Genomic DNA, 25,627 nt, shown 5'->3' with positions numbered 1-25,627 from the left:
TACATGACAAGCACAAAGTCGTAGACAAACACGAAATTCGAAAGCAACAGCAATATCCATGAGATCTTTCAGATAACCTTGAATATTTATCATGTCTTCTTGTCAGTCCTTGTGATTATTTATGTTCAAGTCTAACCTTCATGTGAGGTAGAAGCTTATTGGCCCCGTCCGGCCGTCCTTGTATATATAAATATTTCACTGATCTACTTTCCCTTGTCGCCATGTCCCGATGCTTATGTAGCTGATAGAGAATAAGAATAATTTCCACTGTTCGGAAATGAAATAACAGGTCTCTGTTTCTCTATATTTATCTTATCAGGGTCTAAGCATTCAAATAAAGCATCAGTAAGACCGTAAGGAATTAAACCTTGAGGGAGTCTCCAGGACACGAGAACAAATCTCTACGGTTGCAAGATGGTAATCAATTGAATAAAAATTGAAGTGAATTTAATAATCTGGAAATGAAAAGGAGATGAGAACAGATCAATATGGTTGCTAAGAAAATGAAATGATACTATTAATAACAGTTATCGAATACAACAGAGTGATGAAATATATCCAGTAAAGCATAAGACTCTGGATCCAAAACATGACAGGTGGTAGCTCAATATATATGCAACTAAACAATTATCTAATCACAGATTAGCAAATTCAAGAGTACAAAAACTTGCTGGTGTTAACGGAGCTTCATCTTTCCTCATCCCACTTGTCCTTGGGTATCTCTCCCGAGTCGGCAATAATTACTTTCTTTCTGGGTTTTCCACTATAGGTTCCTGCTCCCCCTTCAATTGCATAAACAATATCCATGCCTTGGATAACCTTTCCAAAAACAACATGCTCTCCATCCAACCTGCATAAGTTGACATGTGCATCCAGAGATCAGTCTAGCATAGATTTAGTTTCATGCATCATCATCATTATGCAGACTTTCTGCACAATTACTTTGTCAATGGCAAATCCTCGGAGAACTAGCTAAACCATAGTGATAAAACAGCATTAGTGTGGAAGCAGCTAGCTTCATTCAGAGACAGATTTGCTGTGGGTGGTGAAGAGAACTTATCCCATAGCTTGAAATGCTTCACAACTAGATAGTCTAAAATGGACAAGACATGGTCAGACACAGGTCTTGCTATGTTGCCAGAAACCAGCAATTTTGACCAGGCCTGCTCCTTATATTATCTATATTTCACAATAACTTACCAGCTAGTCTTGATGGTGGTGATGAAAAACTGAGAACCATTGGAATTTGGTCCTGAATTCACCATGGAAACAACTCCTGCAGAAATGGAACAAACAAAGTGAGAGAAATGATGATAGTAATGAGAAGCCTTCAAACTCAAGAATAACTTGCAGCTTCAACTATTTATATTCATGACTGGTGGCCATAAAGAGCAATCAGCATAATGATATGAACTAAATTACCTGCATGTGAATGTTTTATCTTAAAATTTTCATCTGGAAAAACACTGCCATAAATAGAATCACTTCCCCTCCCATCACCGTAAACCACGTCACCGCCTTGAATCATGAAGCCAGATATTATACGGTGAAAAGGTATTCCCTTATAATGGAGGGCTTTCCCACTTGCACCCTTATGTTTTTTCCCTGAAAGGGAATAGAAATAATTATATCAATACATAAATTATAGAAATGGCTTCTATCACTGACAGTGGAAGCAAAAGGATTCATAGCATGAGAAATTAATAAAAAGATGACGGTGGAAAATACCTGTGCATAAAGCCCTGAAATTTTCTGGAAAAGAAGAAAAAATCAATTAGTAGACACATTTTTGCAAATGGTTTAACAAATGAAGGTCAGTTTCAAAGGCACAATCTGGCTTTCCAAATAAATCGTGATAAAGTAAAATTTCTTCCCTTTGGTTTAAGTTGCTTGTTAAACCTAGCACAGCTTGAATGATATATACTATGTCTAGATTTATACTTGTCTAGACTGGTTCAAGGGTAAACTCAGTTCCAGTATATACTTATTTGAAAAGTGAACCAAGAACATCAGACACAACAGTCACAGAACAATCAAAATTGTGATCAATGCTAGAAAATGATTATCTTGAATTATGATTACTTAATTCATAATGCCAAGAACATAAAGAAAGAGTGAGCAAATGGAAATATATAATATATCAGACAATAGAGAGTAGAAGTGAAAGAGCCTCTAGAAAAGCATATACTGTCTGGATGATCTTACATACATGAACAGGAACTAGGAGATGTTAACTAAGTTATCCAGAGCTTTTAAATAAGCAACTGCAACTATGACATTGTTTTTTCCATTTTTCGAGCAAGCAAGAAAAGGAGAAACACATTGGTTGTTTGTGGAGACTGAAGGAAGTTTCACAAGAAGTTTAAAGGTTAGATCAACTATTCAACCATCTAAAATATAAATGTACTAAACTAATATAGTTCATCATGGGAATACTGATTATCTCCGAGTTTGGATTTCGCAAATTGAAGGTAGATTGTCCATCACATTTATGGTTTATCAAAAACATACCTACAGTTTTTGGTACAACCTTGCCATATAATCCAATAACAATTCTACCTGCAGAAATCCAGACATATAATCAAAATTAATAAGTGATAAAAAGGAAACCAGCTTATGGGACATCAATCTGATACACAACCACCAATAGAATCAGCGTACTTTAGAAAATTGTTTTTTCTTTCTGATGCTTCTTAAGGAAAAGAAGAGAGAAGATTTTCCAAAATATTAGTTCTTATTACAAGTTCTTCAATAGTGCAGATTAAAGAGCTGTACCCTGACGTTGCCCATCAATATCAATATCCAAGTATACTCTATGTGTTATCTCATAGTCCAGTTCTTCTTCCTTCACTTCATCCTAAGCAACAAAATAAAAACAGTAACTTAGCACTTCATAAACACAAAACAAGAAGCAATGCAGCATTTTTGAAACTGAAAGAAATATTAAACAAATAAACCAGCACTGAACCAAAAGGGAGGAAAAAATTTAGCATGACAACTAACAAAATCGATCCGGCTTGTCATCATAACTGCTAATTGGAGACTGTGGATCATTTATAAAGATTCATAAAATACAGTGACACGCTTAGGCTAACCTGTCAATTTACGTAAAAACTTAGCCACTGGAAACTGAAGGCTCAAACAAGAGGCTAACATCTGAAAACCTTTGATACACAATGCAAAAGCAGAACCACAATAACACATAACTACTGCCTTTATCCAAAACTAATCCACTCAATTTTCAATGAATTCACAACAACCACTGACAAAACAATAATAATCAAACTCAACAACCAAACCCAAATCACAAAAAATCAAGCAAAACCCACAAGTCTGGATCCAAATTATTCTGAGAAAAACTAAAGTTAAGAAAAAATAACAAACTTTAACAAAGAGAGGTACCTGCTTAGGATTGGTAAAAGCGAAGATGAGAAAAATAACCAGGACAGTGAAGAGAAGGAGGCACTTAGGTTGAAACATACATGCTGGAAAAACTCTAACCATAGTTTTGATTTTGCTTAATATCTCATTGATTTACTTGATTCTCTTTCATGGGTCACAGCATAAAAAGATCCCACCTCGATTGCCTGAGAGGGATTATTTCGGGTCTAGAAGCTGAAGAGTGTCCAGAAAAATCAAAGCAGTGATTGCTAAGAATTGAAACTGTTTTTTTGCTATTATTTTTTCCTTTGCAAGAAGTTGAAACAACGAGAACAACGTTGTTGATTCTTAGAGGATGGCATCTGGGCACGGTATGTGGTGGAGATTAAGGTGAAGGCGGGCAACGTCAATTGACAGGCCACTTATTGCCTGTTTCTTAATCCCGATAGGATTAACCCAAAGAACAAATTTCTTGAAAGATTTGGGCTGTACAGTGCTGGTTTGAGTTGGGTTTTGTAATGTTTTAATTGGGACTACTCCCCCATGTTTTGATGTTTAATTGAGTTGAGAAACGGAGAAACACGAACCCAACCTCTTGAAATTTTGGCAAGGTCTATATATATAACTAACAATTTAAGCCGTGATTAGCCACGGGTCATAAAATGTTTTTTTTTTAAAAAAAATTGAGTAAATTGATCATTTTAAAGTATTTTTTATATAAAAACATTTAAAACGTAAATCAAAAAAATTATGCATATATTTAATTAAATAAAATTAAAAATTATTTATATAAATAAAACAACCATTCATAGTAACTAAAATAAACCTAGAAAAAATAGAAGATGGATGTAAATTAATATATTTGACTTCGTAAAATAAAACATTTGCTCGGTTTTGTTTGATAAATTTATTTATTAAAATTAATAAAAAATAATAAAAATAGAAATCCATATAAAAATGGTTGAATAAGATTAAAAAAAATATGCAAGGCCAATATATCAAAAAAATTATTTTTTATTTTAAAAAAATAAGGTCATTTTTATACAATAAAAAAATATATAGATAAATCATAATGATATCTTCAAAAAAATTAATACAAACAAAAAAAAAATTGAAAAAAAAAATTTTACAAACTCGTAGCCCAGGTCATGAGACCGAGATAAAATAAATTAAAGATGATCATAAAATAAATCTTTAAAAAATAATATAAAATGATAATATAGGGAAAAAATGAAAATAAAAAACAATATTGAACAACGTAAACTTTTTAAATTTATGACCTACATCATTCAATCATAAGTATTATAAAAAAAATCACAAAGCATAATTTCTAGCAAATCAAATATAAAAGGATAAAATAAAATAAAAAATAATTCCACAAAATGATCTAAAATAATATATATATATATATAATTAAAAGGACAAGGATGAAAATGAAAATAAAAAATAAATGAGAGGTTAACAAAAAGTTTCCAATTAAAGGGATGAATTAAAAAAAATAAAACAACAAATAAAATTGAAATTAAAAATCAAGAAATTTTTTATAAAAAACAAAAAACCAAAAATGAAATAAAAATGAAATTAGCAATCATCTCATCACTCGCGCGTTTAAGCGTGAATCAATCCGTTGCTGGCTCGAGTTTAGCTACGTACTGTGATATTTCTCCCACTGTCAAAGAAGCAGAGGAGGGACCAGCCTGTGATAATTCCATCACCTTACATATTTGCATGCATGTCTGTGGGTCCTCGATCGACAAGAAAATCTAAATAAATTTCAAGTTAGAAAGATTCACTGTTAAAGGAACTTGCTTCCATGGGAAAAACATGTGCTGTTGTATTGTAGCTCCTGTCAAAGCATTATCTCTTGGATAATTTACTATCTTTAAAATTAATTGAAATATATATAAGAATAATAATTTTAAAAGATTCAATTTAATTTACTAGGTTTTAAATTTACTTTTTAAATATTATTAGTTCGAGTCTCACAAACTTCAAAATCACTGAAAACTTATATAATCATTAATTTCAGAATTCGTAAAATTAATCGAGATACATACATGAATACTCATGTTAATATATATATATATATATATATATATATCTTAGATAGCTGGGTAGAGTCTCCAGGGAGAGTCCAATTTCATGTTTTTTTTTTTTCTTCTTCTTTTTTAATCATTTCTTTTCCAAAACTTTCTTTTTTCTTTTAGCAGAGAAATAATATAATATATCTGCAAATTAGTTTTTTCTTATTAAAAACAAGTTCTTTCTATATAGATTTTATAGAATCCATTCACGGTGGCTCATTTATAAGAAAGATTGTTTTTCATCAACCAATATTTATGATAAAATATAGGTACGTACCAATTGCTTAGAAAGTTCTGAGTTCTCAAACCACCAATTCAGACCATTAGATTACAGGAGACATTATCAACCCACAGACAAAAGAAAGTTATTTGATAAATGCCATTTGGATCGATGCGTTACTTTGAAGGGGTTGGGGTTATTAATTATTTGAAGGCAGAGACGGGGTAGACAAAGTAGGTCCACGCCTTCATATGTTGCCGAATTCAAACAGTCTCATGGTTAATTTTCCTTTTAAAAAAAATAACCACACAATTCGAATGATAATTGTATTAAAATTTGTTATAAATAGTGAACACTATTTCAAAAAAAAAATTCTATATTAAAAAAACACAGCTTACTTTTTATAAATATAGTGTGTCTATATATATATATATATAGAGCTTTTATCTTATATTAAAAAGAATAATGAGTTAGATTGTTTGTAAGGTTGAGCAAGCCGAGCAAAACATAAAATCTCTAATTGACTCCTGCGTTAGATTGCAAATACCACATTCCTACATGACAATCAGGGATGCCGATGCTCCTCAGACTTGAGAAAAACCACTGTTTTAAGATTCATTATCATTGAGGAGGAGGGGGGGGGGGGGAGGTTGTGTTCTTCAAAAAAAAAAAATCATATATGGATCACATATTCAACTTAACAGATTAAGATTCTTTCATGTTTCTAAAAAATTATGATCGTTATATTCGTTAAATTTAGATTATTAATCAATTAAAATATACAATGTCTGGCATGGATGGTATCGACACCCAGTTTTGTTTGAAATGGCCACAACAAAACTGCTCTGATCAGATAAAAATGAAGGATTCAGTACATCGCAAACATCCCATCAAACGGTATATCAAGGAGTAATTTATTACAACTTTATGATGATTATTAATTAAAATAAAATAACTAAAAATTTCAATATCAGTAAGCATTTTTCGTGTATTTTCCTCGTCCTGCTGACCTTAATTTTTAGCACGAGTTGATAATATTTTTGGTATACTATATTCTACATGTCATGTAAATATATAGCAGCCTGCATTTCTCCATGCTTCTAGGTGAATGTTATTTGCTCAGACGCATCAAGAATATTCGTGGAACAAACCCTTTGTAGTTGCATTTGCCTAGTCAAAGTGCACAAGTTATTCAAAAACATGGGTGAAGGTAGCAGACTGAAATGAGTTGAATATCGACAACTTTACAATTAAGTAATGTCGGCTATCAAAACAAGAAAATTATTTGCACAGGACAAATTAAGAATCCATGCACGAAAAGTTGATAGAATTTAAATTTTGAATTGGAAAAACGTGAAGATTATGAATGATTGCTGACTGAAGCTATCGATTATCCGGAGAAACAGAATTTATAGATCAATCTGACAGGCTTCCATTTCAGATTACTGTTTCAACTCTAGCTGATAAGCAGCCAACGAAGAACAGATGCAGGCCGTCTGCAACTAGTGGTCCATATGCTTCTGAGGTGATATGTGAAAAGGAATCATGATATCGCTAAGCTCTGAAAGTTCTATCTTCAACACTGCGTGTCCCTTTCCTTGCATCAATACAGGCAAGACTAGTTTAAAGAGGATTTTTCAAGATATTGAATAAGCTTAGAGGCCATGTCTGAAGAAAACCCTGAGGCAGCCAGGGCGATGCCCTCTCTAGCACAAAAATATTCACTTGGCAATTGGCATCCCATGCATTTTGTACATCAAATGGTTTCTTTTCCATCAAATAGTCAAGATCTCGTGGGGCCAAAAATCTTGCATCGCCATTCAAACAAGAAAATTAAACGATGAGCTTTCTATCAATGGCCAGAACCATATTTAAAATATATTATTCTGCAAACCTAACACAGCTGACAGGTGTGGTTTCATGACATGACAAGATGTAGGAAAAAAAAAACACTAACAGAGACTTTAGGGATGCATGAACATGTTCTTTTCGAGAATTTCTTGCACGTAATTTCCCCACAGGGCTGCAAGGTGGGTTGCCAGAGCAGGGATGAAGACAAGTTTGTCTCTGTTTACCAAAGCAGGCTATAACAGTAACATGTATATAGAGCACCGTACGTATATTCCACTCGTAATCATCTAATCAAGATTTCTGATGAGCAAGATGTCATTGTAATAGAGATTAAAGAAATTGTCAATTCTATGTCGAGTAGTTTTGTGGTGGATCCGTGTGCCTTGATCGATGCTCATCACAATCAATATTGAAAATCTGTCGGTTTTGAAGGGACCCGTCTGCTTTTAATTAATTCGTGAATTATTTTTTACATTTTTTTTAATTGTTTTAATATAATTTTTAAAAATAAAAAATATTATTTTAATATATTTCCAAAAAAAAAAATATTTTAAAAAAAAATATCATCAAACTTTCAAATAAAAAATATCTTGCCAGGGAAGACTGTTGTTAAATATGATGTAAGTTCACGGATTGATCCTCCCTTTGTTTTTTTAATTAATGTGGGTATTCAGACCAGCTTGTGTATATTTTAATTAATTTTATAAATTCTGAAATTAATAATCATATAAACCTTTAATAACTCTGAAAAAACTCAAAACTTAATGAACATTAAATAACAAATCTAAAATTTAAAGAGTTAAATTACCCCTCCCGATTCCCTCACTTTGGTCCTTCAGCATGGGATGTAGATTTTATTGGTGAAAGTAAATTCTTGTTAAACAACAGCTACCAGTCATTTAAGCCTTGGCTTCTGAGCACAAGATCCCACAGGGTGAAACCTGTTAATTTTGTCCAATATATACTTTATTTGAATTCCTTCCACTGATTATTCCTCTAGATATAAATCTTCAACTCTGTTTCGATTTTATCAGAAATAATTGGGGGATGGTATATAGTTTTTTATTTATTTATTTTAAAGGAATGACAAAATTGATGGTCAACTTGTAATTAACAAGAAAACAAGACGTCTAATAAAGCAAAAAGTCAGCCACGCCTTCAAACGTGATCAGTCCACTTTCTTATCTAGGCATTTTTTTTTTTTTTTTGGAGAATATTCTCTCTTTCACCTTCAACTCGGCTTGAAACTGGCCGGCAGCTATACCTGTTAAAAGATTAGCAAAACCATGGCTGTACGATTCGTACCAGAAGAGAGACCAATACGGCATCGCATTCTCTCGATAAATTAGCCCTGTTTCGTAGCGAGTAAATATTAACTGAGAATGTTCGCCTGAAATCTCCATTTTCACAAGTAATGGTCTTGAGTTTATAAATGGTTGAATAAAATCCCAGTTTTCACTTGGAAAAATAATAAAAAGTTTGTTTCTCAAATTATATTTCTGAATTTGGATTTTATGAAGAACCATGGATTAAAATCCTCGTGATTGTCTTGTCCCAATATTCTGTCTAAAATCAATGTTATAAAATTTAATCCAGCGAATTAATACAGTAATCTGCTGATTTATATATATGTATATATAAATAAAAAAATTCCTTGTCCCAGCTGTACGGACCGTGAGAAAACGTCCAAGCCTCCAAGGGAAAGGATTTTCTACCCACGCGTTTGACTATACTTCATTTGCACATCATGCCCGCAAAACGAGCCGTCACTCGTGTGACTGGTCGGGGGAGGATTTTCACGACGAAATTGCTTTCTGACTAAAATCACGAAACAATTGATCCATTGGGGATTTATCCAAGGAATTTTAATTTTTCTTCTTTTATTTTCACGACGAAATTGCCTTTTGACTAAAATCACGAAAAAATTGATCCATTCGGGATTTTTCTTCTTTTATTTCCCCGAAAAGTACTTGCCTTTCCCGGTTGATAATTACGCTATCGATTGGATTGCGGTTGAAATAGAGACCGGATAAAATTCAATGTTTTTTTTGTTTGAAATTATTACTTTTTATTTTTAGATTATTTTAATATATTAATATTAAAAATAAATTTTTAAAAAATATTATTTTAATACTCCCAGGCTCCCAGCTACCAGTTATCTAAGCATCTTCCACCGAGCACTTTTAACAGAGTGAATAAATGATCCTATAAGAAATTAACTTTGTATGATGAATATGGGTGTAGGTAATTAATTGCATAAGATCTGAAAAAATAAAATAATCTTGACACACGTGAAAAATATTCCAATCATAAAAAAGAAATGTACAGTTTCTGTATTCGATGCGCATTTGTATTTTTTGACAAGCTTAGAATACATATCCACTTGTCTCAATGATTTCCAAGATGGAAAACGAGTTGTGACCCCCGAGGGCTAGCGTAGCTTTCAGTCTCCTTAATTCGCTGCCTTTCTAGACTGGAGGGCAATACTTTTTTCACCAAAATTGAATAACTCTGCAGAAAGAAAAAGTTTCCGAGAAGATTACGTCAAAATCTCCCATGGAGTTATTTGAAACGATTACCTTTCCTCGTGCTTTAGCTAAAAGCTAATTTCATAATTTATTTGGTTTAGCTTAGTGATTAAGGAATTCAAGAAGAAACACCTCTCAAGATGCATGAACAGTCATTAAAAGTAAGAGCATGTTCTGGTGATTTAAAAATATATAAACGATGATAAACAGTGTTCCGAAAATAAATAAATAAATAAACTAAATTATCAGGAATGCACTAATTGCCAATTAACACAAAAAAAAAAAAAAAAAACAAAACCAATCCTAGCTGTATTGAACTGGAATTTACTAGGCAGTCAGGCCTCCCGCATCAAGAACAACGAAGATGCATGAACAACCATATGTTTTTTTCGAATAAAATTAAAATACACGAGAAAGGCCCACTAAATCATACAACGCCAATTTTTTTTTGTCAGGACTATACAAAATTTCAAATGAAATTAATACACAAATCTTACTTAAAATCAGAATCTTAACTTCATTTTAATACTTCTAAATCCAAGTTAGGATGATGATGAGCATGTTAAACAATCCAAATTAAACAAAAAGAAATACAAAAATAAAAGAGAATGGAGGCTAAAGGTGTTAGGCTTATTTTGTGTGCCAATTAACGTGTAGAATTCGGTCAGAGATGGTTGGACGAGACTAGGGGCGAAGGCCCCTTTACTGTGGATGGGAATCCCCTGCATTAGGTTTAGGGGGTCCGACCGGTAGGCGCTTCCAGGCACCCAGCGCTTGGGCCGAGCCGAAGTGCAAGAGTTTTTTTCTTAAAATAGTGTACCGTCAGAATGCCATCCCTCGAGAAAATCCACGTTAAAAAAAAAACCCTAACCTCTGTCAACGATTATTAGGGCACGCTAAACATTGAAATCGAAAGAACAGAGACGTTTCCTCGCAAAACTCCAAATTATAGCCGCCCGCATTCATTAACCAATAAAACCCAGAAAAAAACGTATATTTAGATGTACACGCCCAAAAATCAAACGCAGCCAAAAGTGTATAAGAATTATCCAAGATTCAACAAGGGAAGAGACGAAATTAGAATATCCAAACGGTTTTAATAAAATGCATATGATCCTGTTTAGCAACGCGCGGCCAGCCGCTTGTTTGTTAAGAGTTTGATTTTTTATATATATATTTAGAATATTTTGATCTTTTAATATTAAAAATAAATTTTTAAAAATAAAAAATATTATTTTCATTTAATTTTAAATAAAAAACACTTTCAAAAACAACAATTATTTCAATAACAGCACACAAAGCCTCTTACAGTTTTCACAATAACCACGAGGCAGCCTTCCATGATGCCACATTAGAACAAGCTGCACCGTACGTGTCCCTGTAACGACTACGTACTGTCATCACTTGAAAAGAAGGAGAAGGAGAAGGAGAAGAAGTGTATATATATACCCCTTGGTGTCCGAACTTGAAAGCAAAGCACTACCTTCTGTCTTTTTTTTCTTGGTAAAGACCGGTAGATAGATTAGATTGATGGGTTATCTTCAAACCTCTTCAACTTCTTTCAAAGCTACAAAATGGCTAGGCTTTGTAACTGCTGTTTGGGTCCAAGCTATTTCAGGCAACAATTACACCTTCTCAAACTATTCTGATGCACTTAAAACACTTATGAATTTGACCCAACTTGAACTCAACAATTTGTCTGTTGCTAAAGATGTTGGCAAGGCCTTTGGTTTGCTTGCTGGTCTTGCTTCTGATCGTTTGCCCACTCCTGTTATTCTTCTTATTGGTTCAATTGAAGGTCTTATTGGTTATGGTACTCAATGGCTTGTTGTTAGTAGGAGAATTCAACCCCTCTCTTACTGGCAGGTAAAACTTCACATCACCCTTAATCCCTACTTATCAAATAGTGCAATTTAGAACCCTTTATCATATGATGGGGTTTGGTGCTTTAGTTATGGCATTGATTATATAATTACTTTCAGTTCTAATGGGATCATATGCATTAGTGTTGTTATGATCGTACCGAGTAACTATTTCTCCAATGTTTGAATGCAGATGTGCATATTCCTATGTCTAGGAGGCAACAGCACCACATGGATGAACACGGCGGTTTTAGTAACCTGCATCCGCAACTTCCGCCGCAACCGCGGCCCTGTCTCTGGAATCTTGAAGGGTTATGTAGGTCTAAGCACCGCCATATTCACCGACCTATGCGCAGCTCTATTTGCGGATGACCCTGCAAAGTTCCTTCTAATGCTTGCAGTCATCCCCTTTGCTGTCTGCCTCGCCGCCATCGTCTTCCTCCGCGAAACCCCACCTGCCGCCACTATAGAGGAAGAAAAGGAAGAAAGCAAATACTTCAATTTATTCAACGTTGTTGCTGTTATTGTTGCTGTTTACTTGTTGGCATACAGTTTTATTCCAAATCCTAGCCATGTTCTTTCTTCGGTGTTTTCACTTATATTACTAGTTCTTTTAGCTTCTCCATTAGCAGTTCCAGCTCATGCTTTTATTAATAGCTGGAATCTGAACCGGTTCAAGAACCAAGAAGATGTTGAAAGACAAATTCAAGAACCTTTATTGAGAGAAGATAAAACCCAGGAGAAGATTCAAGAAAAGCCAGCGGAGGAGGCTGCAAAAGCAGTGGTGGAGCGAACACGAGCTGTAGAGGAGGAGAAGGCAGTGGAGGTGGTGAAGAGGAGGCCGGTTATTGGAGAGGATCATACAATTTTTGAGGCAATGTCGACTGTTGATTTTTGGATTCTGTTTCTGTCTTTCCTTTGTGGGGTTGGCACAGGTTTGGCTGTGATGAATAATATGGGACAGATTGGTTTGGCCCTTGGATATGCTGATGTTTCTCTCTTTGTTTCCATGACAAGTATATGGGGATTCTTTGGAAGGATTATTTCTGGTACTGTGTCTGAGTACTACATCAAGTAAGTTTCTTGATTCTCTGTTTAATCTTGATTTGTTTCTTTATTAGCTTAATTAATTAGGATTTGCTGTTCCTGGTGTTTATTAGTTCACTTCTGTCCTTACTTTGGATCTGTGGGTTACCATTTCTTAACCCTTCAAGGCCATGTTGGTGTCAACTGTTTCTAAACTCGGTTGCCTTTTTTTTATATATATATATTTTTCTTTTCCTATATTTTACAGGCAATGAGATGCCATCGCTTACTTCTTTTTTTGGGAGTTTTGATTAATTGATCCAAAATCAGTTCCCAGTTTGAAATCACGTTGTGAAATTGAAACAAAGTTTAGGCTAGTTATCACATGGCTGCTGGTTGGACCAACCCCACTTGCCTCAGTTCCCAATAAATTTTGCTTTAAGCAATATCCGTCCAATTCTTGACTTCTTGGATGGTGTGGATGTTGCGTTCGTCACATTTGAGTTTGGATTTATATCTGGGGCTGTTTAGCGTCCCTATCGAATAAAGAGCGACCTTTACTGCATATGTTGAATCTGTATCAAGAGAGTTAAATTTTATACCATTGAGTTGAGATTTCTGTGGTGCAGCTTTCATCAGAGAAAAGATGGTTGAATGAATGAATGTCAGCCCCTGTCTAAGTAAGGTCTTTTATGTTTTAACAGAGACATTCTGATCTTTTCTCTTTTTAATTTTTGCAGGAAAGCGGGGACACCAAGGCCTCTTTGGAATGCAGCATCTCAGATTTTAATGGCTGTTGGCTACATCCTCATGGCTGTGGCTTTGCCTGGATCCTTATACATTGGTTCAATTGTTGTTGGCGTCTGCTACGGAGTTCGTTTAGCTGTCTCAGTCCCAACTGCCTCTGAACTATTTGGTCTCAAGTACTTTGGTCTAATTTACAACATCTTAATCCTCAACCTTCCTCTTGGTTCCTTCCTCTTTTCTGGTCTCCTTGCCGGATTTTTATACGACGCACAAGCCACCCCAACACCAGGAGGTGGCAACACTTGTGTTGGTGCCCATTGTTATAGACTTGTGTTCATTATCATGGCCGTTGCATGTGTCATTGGGTTTGGTTTGGATGTTCTATTGGGAATCAGAACCAAGAAGATTTATACCAAGATTTACATGAGCAGAAGATCAAAGAAATTGGATTCAGCATCCAATCTACAGTGATATGAACTTCACGAGGAACTCCGAGATAAAAAAAAAAAAAAATGGTGGGATTGAAGGGCTTCTGCCTAGTGACATCCCTTAACTCGTCATCAGAGGATCGATCCTTTTTTTTTTTTTAATTTTTAGTAAAAAGCAAATTGGAAATATTACTACATGGTCTGATTTGCAATCTGCCAATGCTATTATTTGATTTGGTTGTATTCTAAGCAGACAAGTATGCAAGTAATTTTGTTTCGAAGATCATAATTTTTTTTTTCTGATTTACAAAGAGAGGTGTGAGTCATGCAATAAAGTCCGCCATTGCTTGGAAAATTGGACTCCATGTCAGTGGCATAATTGGACCGAAGGCTGCAGCATTAATAGATGACGAGTAGTAAGTTTTATTGACCTGTAATAAATTGGGTGGTTATCATCTTGGGTTCAAAAGGTAGCGAAGGCTATGAGAAAATTCTCTTGTGAATAAACTAATTAGGTGTACACAGAAAATAATAATAAAAAAAAAAGTTGCAAATTATGGCTGTAATGAATCCTGAAGGAATACTTCTCGACTTCACACTAGCCAAAGCTAATCCAGATCCAGTTTGGAACGAGCGCCATTTTCTCCCTGTGCTTCGATTATTTTTTTGTGGTCCTCTCAATAATTTAGATATTGGAGAAGGAAAACTTTTTTTTTCTTTATGTGTTTCATATCTTTGAGATAGTGTTTGGTTACATTAGATTTAAATTGGAAAACTTATTTTATATTGATGATCATTTAACGATTATACATGTGCCCAAGATCCTATGAAGGCAAAGGAGATTAGAGATTAGGCAAGGATCAGGAAAGTCAGATGATAATGGAAATATTAATATCCACCCCACGTACGCTATTAGGGACTCGATTCTAAGCCAGATATGATCATAAAACGAACATTCAGCAAAGATGAGTATTGAAGAAAGATCCAAAACAGATACAAAATCGACTGTTTAATGGAGGGATATTCAAAGATCAAGCTCCACCTACCCAGATCAGAATTAGTGATTTTTCAGATGGTTTTCATACACCAGCTTTGATACTGCACAATCCCACTCAAGGCATCAATTATTGTTTTTCCAGTTGAGTGATCATTTCTTGATTGCATTTTCCGAGTATACTCATCAAAGGCCAAGCTTCACACATTTATGCAAACATTGATGCTGTGTACTGTATAAGCTATCAGGAAACATTTTTCCACATCATTTTTTGAGTTCTATAATGTGGGATGCTCCCTGAGGTGTGTGCGATTTCGGTGCAAGGCAGTTTGGGTCAAGATACATGGTGCAGATTCAACTCTAGTAACTGCAAGCCTAATGGCAGATAATAATTCCACATCTGATTGCGTGGGGACTGTTTTGCCAAGAATGGATGCTGGTCATTTCTCAAGGGAGGATCCACTCTTGATGCACCTTCAAGTTTATCAATACTATACCTTCTGGTAAACTCAAAACCTTGTTATATGATTAGTTAATTGTCTGGATTAGTATGACTCTAATGTTGGGTTGTCCTAACATTAAACAATCATGTAAAATGTAGATACCTCTGCTACCTAATTAGAGACATTGTTTTCTGTTTTTGTATTGGGTACGCAGGGAACTCCTGACAAAAGTATCAACATTACAATTGCAAGTGCTTCATTACAATCATTTACTGAGCAGCAATGGAGAACAAATCAGCAAGACATAACCAACACTGCAAGAACTGGTATCACCTGATGTTTTCATGAACGAACATGATTTGTTTTTCTAATCCTAGTCTGCCTACATTACGATAGATCAAATCTCAAAAGATTTCCCATTTGGATCAGCAATAGCAAGTACCATTCTTGGAAATTTACCCTACCAGGTAAGTTCAATCCTCATATTAGTCTTACAGAAGATTGGAAATCGAATAAATTGTAAAGAGTGCTACTTTCTGATTAGAAGACTGACTAGAAAACAATTGTTCTAATTGTTTCAGAACTGGTTTGTTTAGAGATTCAATGCAGCAGTCTTTGAAAACGAACTTAAGTGGTGTGCGACAACGCGAACAAGTGAAAGTCAACTATACCATAGCAGACCAAACGCGGGAACTCGTTCGAGCCAACCAAAATAACTGCTAGAGGCCATAATATTTTCTGGGAAGACCCCAGATAAAATCTGGAATGGGTTCGTAATCTTTCAGATTCTGCAATAAAATCAGCAGTCAACTCACGGATTCAAAGCCTAATGAGCAAATACAAAGAAGGTTTTATACACTGGGATGTTAGCAACGAAACGTTACACTTTGATTTTTGTAAAGGATTGATCATGATGCCACCTTACATTTCAATCAGACAGGACACGAAGCAGACCCCTTAGGAACTTTTTTTTTTTCTTAATGAATTTAATTAATGTGCTGGAAACTTGTACTGATGTGAAGGCAACAGTTGATATCTACATTTCAAAGATACGAGGACTTGAACGCGGAGGAGCATCAATAAATGGAATTGGCCTAGAGAGTCACTTTTCTATGTAAGCTATTCTAGACAAGTTGGCTACACTTAAACTTTCCATTTGGCTTACAGAAGTAGATATCAGCAATAAATTTGATACAGAAACTCAGGAGCACCAGAGTGTTCTTCTTTGTTTATTATCTATTTATCAAGAATTTAAAATGGATATTTGAATTCTAACATTACCAGCTCGTGGTGTCAACTTTGCAGGCTATTTATCTAGAACAAGTTTTAAGAGAAGGCTTCTCCTATCCTGCTGTGGATGGGGATCATGCCATGGACTGCACTCCATCCTAATGGGTGCTATCAAATGTGCCTTACAGATTATAATCTTCAAAACCTACTCGCTGGTGATGTGGTTGACAAGCTGCTAAAAGAATGGAAAAGTGGGGAGATAATTGGTCGCACGGATGATCATGGATCATACAACTTCTTCGGCTTCTTGGGTGAATATAAAGTAAGTTTGCAATATGGAAACCGAACTGCAAATTCAACATTGTCACTCTGTGTAAGTGATGAAACGAAACATTTTAACATTCAATTGTGACAAACCTCGCTGTCACAGCATTATCACCATATGAGGAACAACCGAGGCCGATTGAAAGAAATTTTTTTATAAATTAAAAATATTGGTTATGGCTCACTGCTCATGAACTGACATGGAATTTCTAACGATGTTGGAGTATAGTAATCTGATGTTTTGCCAAGTGTTTGGGCCTCAGCCTTGAGCTAACGAACATGTTTTACTGTTTCGATTCTTTCAGAAAAGGCCATCAAAGAAGTTCAAAGGTTGGGCTTATGGCTGGCCACACCTGTCCTGTCAACGAAGAGTACATTTTATGAGCCCAATGTCACTGCAGATTCTTATTACAACGCTACAACCACCAATTTACAACGTTGAGCAGTTCGTTCAGGTGGCAGGAGATTTTCATTAATACATCACTTTTGGGGTGAATGTTCTTCCTTTAATCTGATTGAGACTGTCTCTATGCTAAAAGAAACCTAAAAATGCCCAAATGGTTAAAAAAAACATGAAGCAATGATTGATACCTAAAAAAATGGATGAAAATATTTATCACGTTTCTATAACTTCAGCAAGAAGATCGGTTTAATTTCTTCTTCTTTTTCTTTTGTTAGTGTTAGTGACGTAAGTATCTGAATCAGCTTGCGTATATTTTAATTAATCCTACGAGCTTTAAAATTAGCAATTATATAAACTTCTATTGATCGTGAAGTTTGCGAGACTCGAATTAATAATTTTTATAAAGTAAACTTAAAATCTAACTACTTAAAACGACCATATATGTTTCTAATAATCATGAGATTTGTGGTATTTAAATTGATAATTTTTAAAGAGTAAATCTATAATTAATTAGTAATTGAATAATATCATTAAGAATTATGTAAAAAGAAAAATGAAAGCGGGTGGATACTAATTGGTGCCCTTCACGCCGTTCGACAAACACTTAATAAATTAAAAGCAGAATGCATCCGCTAATAGGCCTTTAGCAGGCAGCTTGTGGCTCACTTTTCCGCCTCTTCAGCAGCTTTTTATGTAACAAGTCCCCTCTTAGCTTTAAGCCGGCTCAAGTTTCACATTTAAATTCTTCAAGAACAAATCGCTTTCTAGTTTCTTGAAAATTTTACTCGGACAGTTGAATTTATAATCTTGAACTCTGTAACGGCTACAAATAATTCAAGGCTGTGTTGAAAAACTTATCCAGGTAACATGAAGGGTCAGCAAATACGATGACAGTCACTATGGAAGGACCCAGAAGACAAATAAATTAGTCCCTTCACTGTACAAAATTTATTCTCAAGATTGGTGCTTGTTTTCCGATAATTTAGTATACAAAATGAGATCAACCTGTGGAATACTAACCTCCCATTATAAATTGGTGAAAGTTAAATGATTTTATTGCACATTTAGTTTCTGCTAATCATTATACTGAATCTTTCACCATCACAATACAATGAAGATCCATATCCAGTATTTGCTAACCAACAGCTTCTGGTCCATGGGTGAAGGTTATATCTGTTAAAATTGTGAGGCTTGGTTACTGTCAACAAAACGTTCCATTATTGAACGACACCTATGATAACAAGTTTTGCACGCATCAGAGTGTAACTTCATTTGAAACTGAAACCCTTCAGACAGGTTCAGGTTTCCCCAGCTCGGTTAGGCATGGAACATGCTTGATTCATAAAATTTTCAGGCAAAAAAGTCTTAGGGCGGTAACATCACCTTTTAAAACCACAGCTGGTGCAGACACTATCAATTAAGAATACCACTGTGCTGCACTTTATCTGCCTCTTATGTCAACAAAAAGATGAGATTCGCATTTGGCTTTTGCCCCACTTGACAATTTATACATCTTGACATCCTACTGAATACGAATGATACCATGATGACGCATTGGTCCTCAAAGAAATCCACTTCAATCAGAAACAAAAGACAAAAAAGCTAAGCCAAAAACTTGCGATTCCAGCAAAGAGATCCTATTCTTCTTAGACAACAGCCAGCAATCTCATTCACGTATTCACACAATACACCACATTTTAATACAAACCTAAATTCTTTCTTTCTTTACAATCCCTTGGACACGAGAATTGAAGAGCAAAAACAAAATTGCAGACCAAAACCAGGAACTTGTCCTTGATTTTAAATGGCAGCTTTAACTCTCAAAAAAAGAGAATAAACATATGAAAGCAAAAGGAGAACCTAATAATCCTCAAGTAATATAATTGAAAAACCAACACTTTCTACGTATATAACATTTAAAATTTAAAAGTAGAAGATAATCTTGGAAGTGGGTGGTTTACAATCTGGATGAGAGAATCTGTCAGCCTTCCTGACAAAGGCAAAATACAAGCACCCATAAGGCTGCAAATCTGGAAAGAATTTTCATTCAAGAGCAGGAGCCATGAAACAGAGAGAAAGGTCCTAGTGCTACAAGAAAACAAAGGAAACAATAAGGACTAGAGATGTGGTAAAAGCCATTATTGTTGATTGTACAGCAGAAGGAGAAGCAGTTTTATATGAGTCTCCCATGGCTAAACCAGCTAACCATGACCCGTCTGCTAGCATGGTTTCTCCTCCAGATCCAGTTTCCCGCCCCAGATTCAGTACCTGAACCAGTGCCCGCGTACTCCAGCCCGGATCCTGTACCAGACCCCTGTGATGTTGTTGTTCCTTCCGTCGTTGGTGTTGAGTAGCTTGAAGATTTCTGACTGCAACACCACATGTCAAGGAAAGCTATTATTAAGATCATAACAGGAATAATTATTATTTTTCAGATTCTTTGGTATAAATTAAAAGCCAGCATTGATTGCAACCCAACAACCTCCATTAATCCTAGATAACTAAAACAATTAACATACAACCTAAACTAATAATTCAAAATGGAATCTTTCACGTTGCCAGTGTGCTGGTAGTTGTTTCCATTTTGCTTTCCACGAAATTGTTAACAAACAGAAAACGATTATATTCACTTTCCAGAACACAGATGCTACAGAAAACAAAATGTGAAAGAGCACCAAGACAACTAGCCCGCAACACCTAATTGGATAACATCATTGTGATTTCACCCAAAATTATTGTCAAGGCAAACAAAACAAGGGATTTCCCAAGGACAGCCGCAGCTATATGCAGTAAAAAACCCTAACCGTGAGAGGGTTAGACTAACTTTTATCTTTAAAACATCATAACAAGGAATAACTTCCAACTAAAACCAAAAATCAAACATCTGCAAGTCTATAAAAACAACACGAGAGCCAAGAGAAAAACTTTTACCTTGGAGAGGAGGGGCAAAAGGTCACTGTATAATCAGCGCCACTACAAGTAAAAGTGCTAGTAGCATCATCATAAGCGTAGCTGTAAGATTTAGGGCAAGCAGCCTTAAACATCTCTGAATAAACAGAAGGTTTACAAGTGGCAGGCGTATTAAACGCGCCACTACAACAGTACTCAGGGCTCCCAAAAGCTTCACACGCGCTCTTACACGCATCACCTTCACCACTTCTCAGTTCTTGTGGACACTGTCTATTAAGATCCGAAACACAACCCGTTGAAGCACACATACCCGACCCGCCACTACCTTCAATAACCATTGGTAAATTGTACCCATCTACAAGACTAACATCATAAAAGTCTTGCCCACCCGACCCGAGTGTGAACTCTGCTAATGTTGCAGGTGGAGAAGCTCCAAGGCCGTTACATTCAACTTGACCTGATCCGCAGTCACCAGTTGAGCATGACCCGGTTCCGGACTCGTCAAAATTACAGCCGGTTCGAGCCCAGAAACGACCAGACCAGCCTGTTGGGGCTATAAAAGAACGAGAAGAGTCTTTTAGGAGTTCAAATCCAGTGCTGTCAAGTCTAGGACTGCCAGCATTGGCAAGAATTCCAGGCCAAACTGCGTACTCACATTTGTTTACAAATGTGAAAGTAGCAGCTAGGACGCCACCTGTATAAACATGGTAAGTCACATTAGTTGGTAGCTGCTAGCAGAAAATGCATAAACCTTCAAGGAAAATAGAAACCACAGACAGTTGGCTCCTAAAAAAATAGCTCTTTAGGTCGTTCTCAGAGAAAGATTGTGACTTGAAGAGAATGGGAACAAAGTATTAATTAGTAACTAAATATAAACATGAAACTATCCAAAATGCTGTTGAGATTTGGTTTCTTAAGAGTAAAGATAGAGATTTTTTATACAAGACCAAGCCTAACAAGGAAAATGGTTAACTTAACCAGAAAATGAAATTAGTAAAAAAGGAGTAGTTTTGTTTATGTTAATAAAAATGTGAGAGAGACTGGCTAGTGACAATGGAGAGAGCATTCTTGTGGGATCATTACCTTTATAACTCACGAGAAAGAGAAGAACGAGGGTGGAAATGAGGCTGGAGAAGCAGCAAGATAAGTGATCCATGAAGGTTTCTTTCTTTGCCTCTCTTTTTTTTTATTCCCTTTGAGTAACTCTTTTTACTTTGATCAGTGGTTTAGTTGGTAGTTGCAATGGAGAAGAAGACAATGCAGGGACTGATGATGCCCCTGAAAGGAAGCAGCAGCAGTGAGGAGTTAAGTGTATAGAAAGAGTGTGTATTCAATGTCCATAAACAGACAAAGAGTTTCTGGGAAGAACCAGAGAGGAAGAGAAAAAAACAGGAAGGACAGTGAATGAGCTGTGAGAGAAAGCCCAAATTAGCTCCACACGTATAATAAAACCTCTCTCTCTCTCTCGGACAGACTGGCCCTATCTATCTCCTAGATGTCACTGTTACCAGAGACCTTGTAAAAAGTGATTGGAGCTCAGGTCTCGATTTTCTGTCATCAACTCACAGAATTGTTAAATGATCTTGTTTTGCTTTTCTAAGAGCCCAGTAATGGAGAGATATTTGCGAAGACAATGAGTCGCGTTGCTCTCTTCTTCTACCCTTTTTGTTTTATGTAATTACAGAAGTATCCACTAAAGTTTGGAAAATTGAAGTTTCCGCTCTAGTTTAGAAAATTGCAGTTGCTTCTGATGCGGTTAAATTAATAAGATATATATTTTATATATGTAAATTAATAATATATTTGGTCCTTGTAATTTTTATATTTTTTAGTGAAGCCCCTCTAGTGCTTTCTATTTATTTGATTCCTCTATTCAAGCAAATTTTTTAATGTGGTTCTTCGGTCTAATTTTCTCCAATTTACAATTGAGTCTTGACAATATAGGAGAGTAACAGTAAATTGAATGGAAATTAGATAGTGGGAGTGGCTAAATAAATAAATATATGGACCGTATTAGGAGAAAAAAAAGAATTAACAGGACCAAATACATAATTAGTCCGATTTGGATGATAAACCTTACTTTTTGTTATAAATCATACTTTAGTCCTCTTAGATTCCAAAATGTTCTATTCAAGCTCTTTTAAATTAAAATTATTCAATATTACCTTATATTTTTTCCAAAAGTTTCAAATTGACCTTGTGCTGTTAAACAACAAACACGGCTAAGGAACAATAATTTTCACTTTTTTCTCATGTTTTCCCTTTTATATTAGATTCAAGCACTCAATTAAAATAGTTTATGATTGAATACCACAAAAAATAGTACTGTTTCTTTTCACTCTCAAAATAATAATATTATGGAGCTTTAATCATTGTATATTTTATTTTTTCCTCTTTAAATCCCTGAGAAAATTGTGTATTGAGCTAGAAAATGCAAATCGTCAACTCCCTAAGATATTATGTAGAATTTCAACCTCGTGCAAGAATATTTTTTCATTAGTTCATAAAATAAATTCACAATCTTGAGAAAATAGCTTTCTGGTACGTGAATCCCCATAGCTAGAATGATGTTGATTCATATACAAAAAAAGAGTGGGTAAAAAAAGCAGACTGTGTTTGTTTTTTACTTTAAAAAAGTATTTGTGAAGAAGAAGAATTCATTAATTTTTTTTCCTAATTTTGTATTTTAATATATTAATAATTAAAAATAAATTTTAAAATAAAAAATATTTTAAAAACACCAATCATCAACTTGTAAACCTTTTGCAGTCACTTTATTTGTCACATCAGCAACTTTAATAAAACCAGGAGGAAAAAAAAAAAGTTGATTCTGTACCACGGAGCTCTGACAAGGCTGAGATGGAGACTATTTAGATGTGGGACCAGCCAAATTACAGCTCTTATATTGCCACGTCAGAATAATATGACCGTTGATTTATGCCACGAGGGAGGCCGAGTGTGGGGCTTCTTGCCTGCAGTGCAGTGTAATAATGGCTATGGCATAGGATTCGCGTATTCCCTCTTCTTTGGATGATTTACTGTAGATTCTCTGGAAGCTGAAAATATTGACTTAAATAATTAAAAAAAAACAAGGGAGAATTAATTGAAATTATTTAAAAAATACACTGACAATTTACTGATACCATGCAAGAGTTCTGGTCAGAGTTATTGAATTCAAGCTCAGGGACGTGGATTTCACCTCCGAACCCACCTGAATAGAATATAGATACGAAATATTTAGATCCGATTGGGTTCTTGAAAAATTTACAGGTAGAAAATCGAGTTTTGGATTGGTTATTGATACTGCTTTATCCAGAACACTGGCTCAGTCTAACTTTAAATAAATAAATAATTTGAAATTAAAAAAAACTATATATAAATCAAGTTAATTATAACTAGATAATTTAAAATTATAACATTTAAATTTCAAGTTAGAGTGGAGGTTCATCTTTAGATTTGGATTACAAATAGCTTATAAATACTCAAATCCATCTGATCGAGTTCAAGTATAAAGAACTTTATATTGGATTATACTGACTTGCTTTAATTCAGATATATATTAATAATGCAACACCTGATCCAAATGTATCCATGACCATCCATATTTAAGCTAGTCAAGTTTGTTTTTTTTTTTTTTTTCAGATAAAAGAGCATGGTGTAGGGATGGAGAAGAGATTGATGGGGTGGAGGTTGTATATTCCAGGCAAGTTTCAAATAAATGTCTTTGAAGGTGATCATCTCTTTTAAACTCCAGGCAAGTTTTGTAGACTCAGCCCTTGTTTGTAGCCCAGCTCAAGCAACTCGGTGGAGTACAGAGCTACAGGTGCAGATTTGAGTAAAGAGATTGAAGGGTTCAAGAGAAAGTAACACCTAATCTTGGAGGGACACTGGTTGAAAAGAAGTGGGTCTCGGCATAATCAGTGTAACTTGTAAATAACCATGATTCCACCTTCTTTTTACTCCTCTACAGCACCTTGAGCTCTGTGGAACGTTGTAAAAACTTGCATCATTTAGAGGTCCACAATCCACATCACACGACCGTGAAGGCCATTCAAACCACTCTCGATGAGAAAAATAGTGTACAGTTTTATTGCTCCCGCTCCTCGTAAGAATAATAATGGGGGGAATAAACATAATAAAAGATAAATTGAGTGATTTCTGCTTTTGTCGTTATATGTTCTTGTCTGAGTTTACCTCTCGAAGATAAAGTTTTAACTTTCAAGGATCATGAGTAGAATATTTGATGCCAGTTCATGCGGATGTACGGGTTGCGATCTGTTATAGCTTTATGCGTTGCATGCTTTAAAAAATGTTCCTGGATTGATTTGGAACAGGCAAGATCGTGGAGAGTGCTGAGCATCGGAAGTTGTCTGTTTACATGTGATATTTCTTTTCTCCCATGATACAAAAGCTCTAGCTATTGATATTTATTTAATAAAAATTATATAAATAGCAGGGACAAAATTATTTTTTCTTGATTGATTGAAAAGATTGCACCTTGCTATATGGGACACATATAATACAAAAGCCTAAATTTAAAAGAAAAAAAAAATCCTCTTGAAACTCAACCTCAATTATGCTCAGACAAGTTTAACAACTAACATTCTGGAACTTAGCTATATTTTTTACTCTACTTTTTTTATACTTATTAGTTATATAAAAGTACTTATAATATCTTTATTAATATTAGTGTTTCGTGAAAAATAATGTGTAGATTTAAAGAATCCATCGTATTTTCATAAATATATATATATATATCAAGAATAATTCTTCTTGTTAAATGTTAATACATATATTACAGATATTTTTAATTAACATTAATACTTGTGTTATGAATATATTTTTTTTAATATTATCATAATAATATTAAGCTTTAGTCTATTTTCTCCATAAAAAAAACTCATGAACCATAAATTCTTTAAATAAAAGATTAAGAATTTTCATTCTTTACTTTATATCTATTTTCAGGGTATTTTTTGTGATATTATTATATTTTCTCTTAAAAAAATCTTTGACTTAATTATCATAAAATCCTTAAATTCATAAAAAAAAATAAAAATTGTAGGTATTAGGTACCCGTTTCTAGCCATATATGTAATGTTACATGTGTGTGTGTGATTTGAATTTGTTCCAAATCAACAAGTCTCTCCATCAAAACATATCCGTCGTGTGCTAGTCTTGTAGAAGTTGTTTTCT

General features: G+C 34.7%; 2 protein-coding genes and 2 pseudogenes across 2 annotated transcripts; 2 read left to right on the top strand and 2 right to left on the bottom strand.

Moving 5' to 3' along the window:
* Positions 1–489: 489 nt before the first annotated feature.
* LOC118058800 (peptidyl-prolyl cis-trans isomerase CYP21-1) lies at positions 490–3,966 on the bottom strand. Its single transcript, XM_035071555.2, has 7 exons — positions 3,403–3,966; positions 2,776–2,857; positions 2,512–2,559; positions 1,729–1,752; positions 1,423–1,605; positions 1,201–1,276; positions 490–850 (listed from the first exon to the last, which is right to left on the bottom strand). Exons 1-7 carry the CDS (start codon positions 3,502–3,504, stop codon positions 688–690), a joined length of 678 nt encoding a protein of 225 aa, XP_034927446.1. The 5' UTR covers positions 3,505–3,966; the 3' UTR covers positions 490–687.
* Positions 3,967–11,450: 7,484 nt separating this feature from the next.
* On the top strand, positions 11,451–14,424 carry LOC118058799 (protein NUCLEAR FUSION DEFECTIVE 4). The gene is made up of 3 exons (XM_035071554.2): positions 11,451–11,930; positions 12,120–13,000; positions 13,693–14,424. The coding sequence occupies exons 1-3, from the start codon at positions 11,595–11,597 to the stop codon at positions 14,168–14,170; spliced, it is 1,695 nt and encodes a 564-aa protein (XP_034927445.1). The 5' UTR covers positions 11,451–11,594; the 3' UTR covers positions 14,171–14,424.
* A 259-nt stretch (positions 14,425–14,683) lies between these two features.
* LOC118059036 (endo-1,4-beta-xylanase 5-like) lies at positions 14,684–17,250 on the top strand (annotated as a pseudogene).
* Positions 17,251–19,401: 2,151 nt separating this feature from the next.
* Positions 19,402–22,054, bottom strand: LOC118058798 (thaumatin-like protein 1; annotated as a pseudogene).
* Between the last annotated feature and the right edge of the window lie 3,573 nt (positions 22,055–25,627).

Source organism: Populus alba, chromosome 9 (assembly GCF_005239225.2).
Source record: "Populus alba chromosome 9, ASM523922v2, whole genome shotgun sequence".
Classification (NCBI taxonomy): domain Eukaryota; kingdom Viridiplantae; phylum Streptophyta; class Magnoliopsida; order Malpighiales; family Salicaceae; genus Populus; species Populus alba.
Note: the sequence above shows the minus strand (reverse complement) of the source record. Positions and strands in the feature narration are given on the sequence as shown.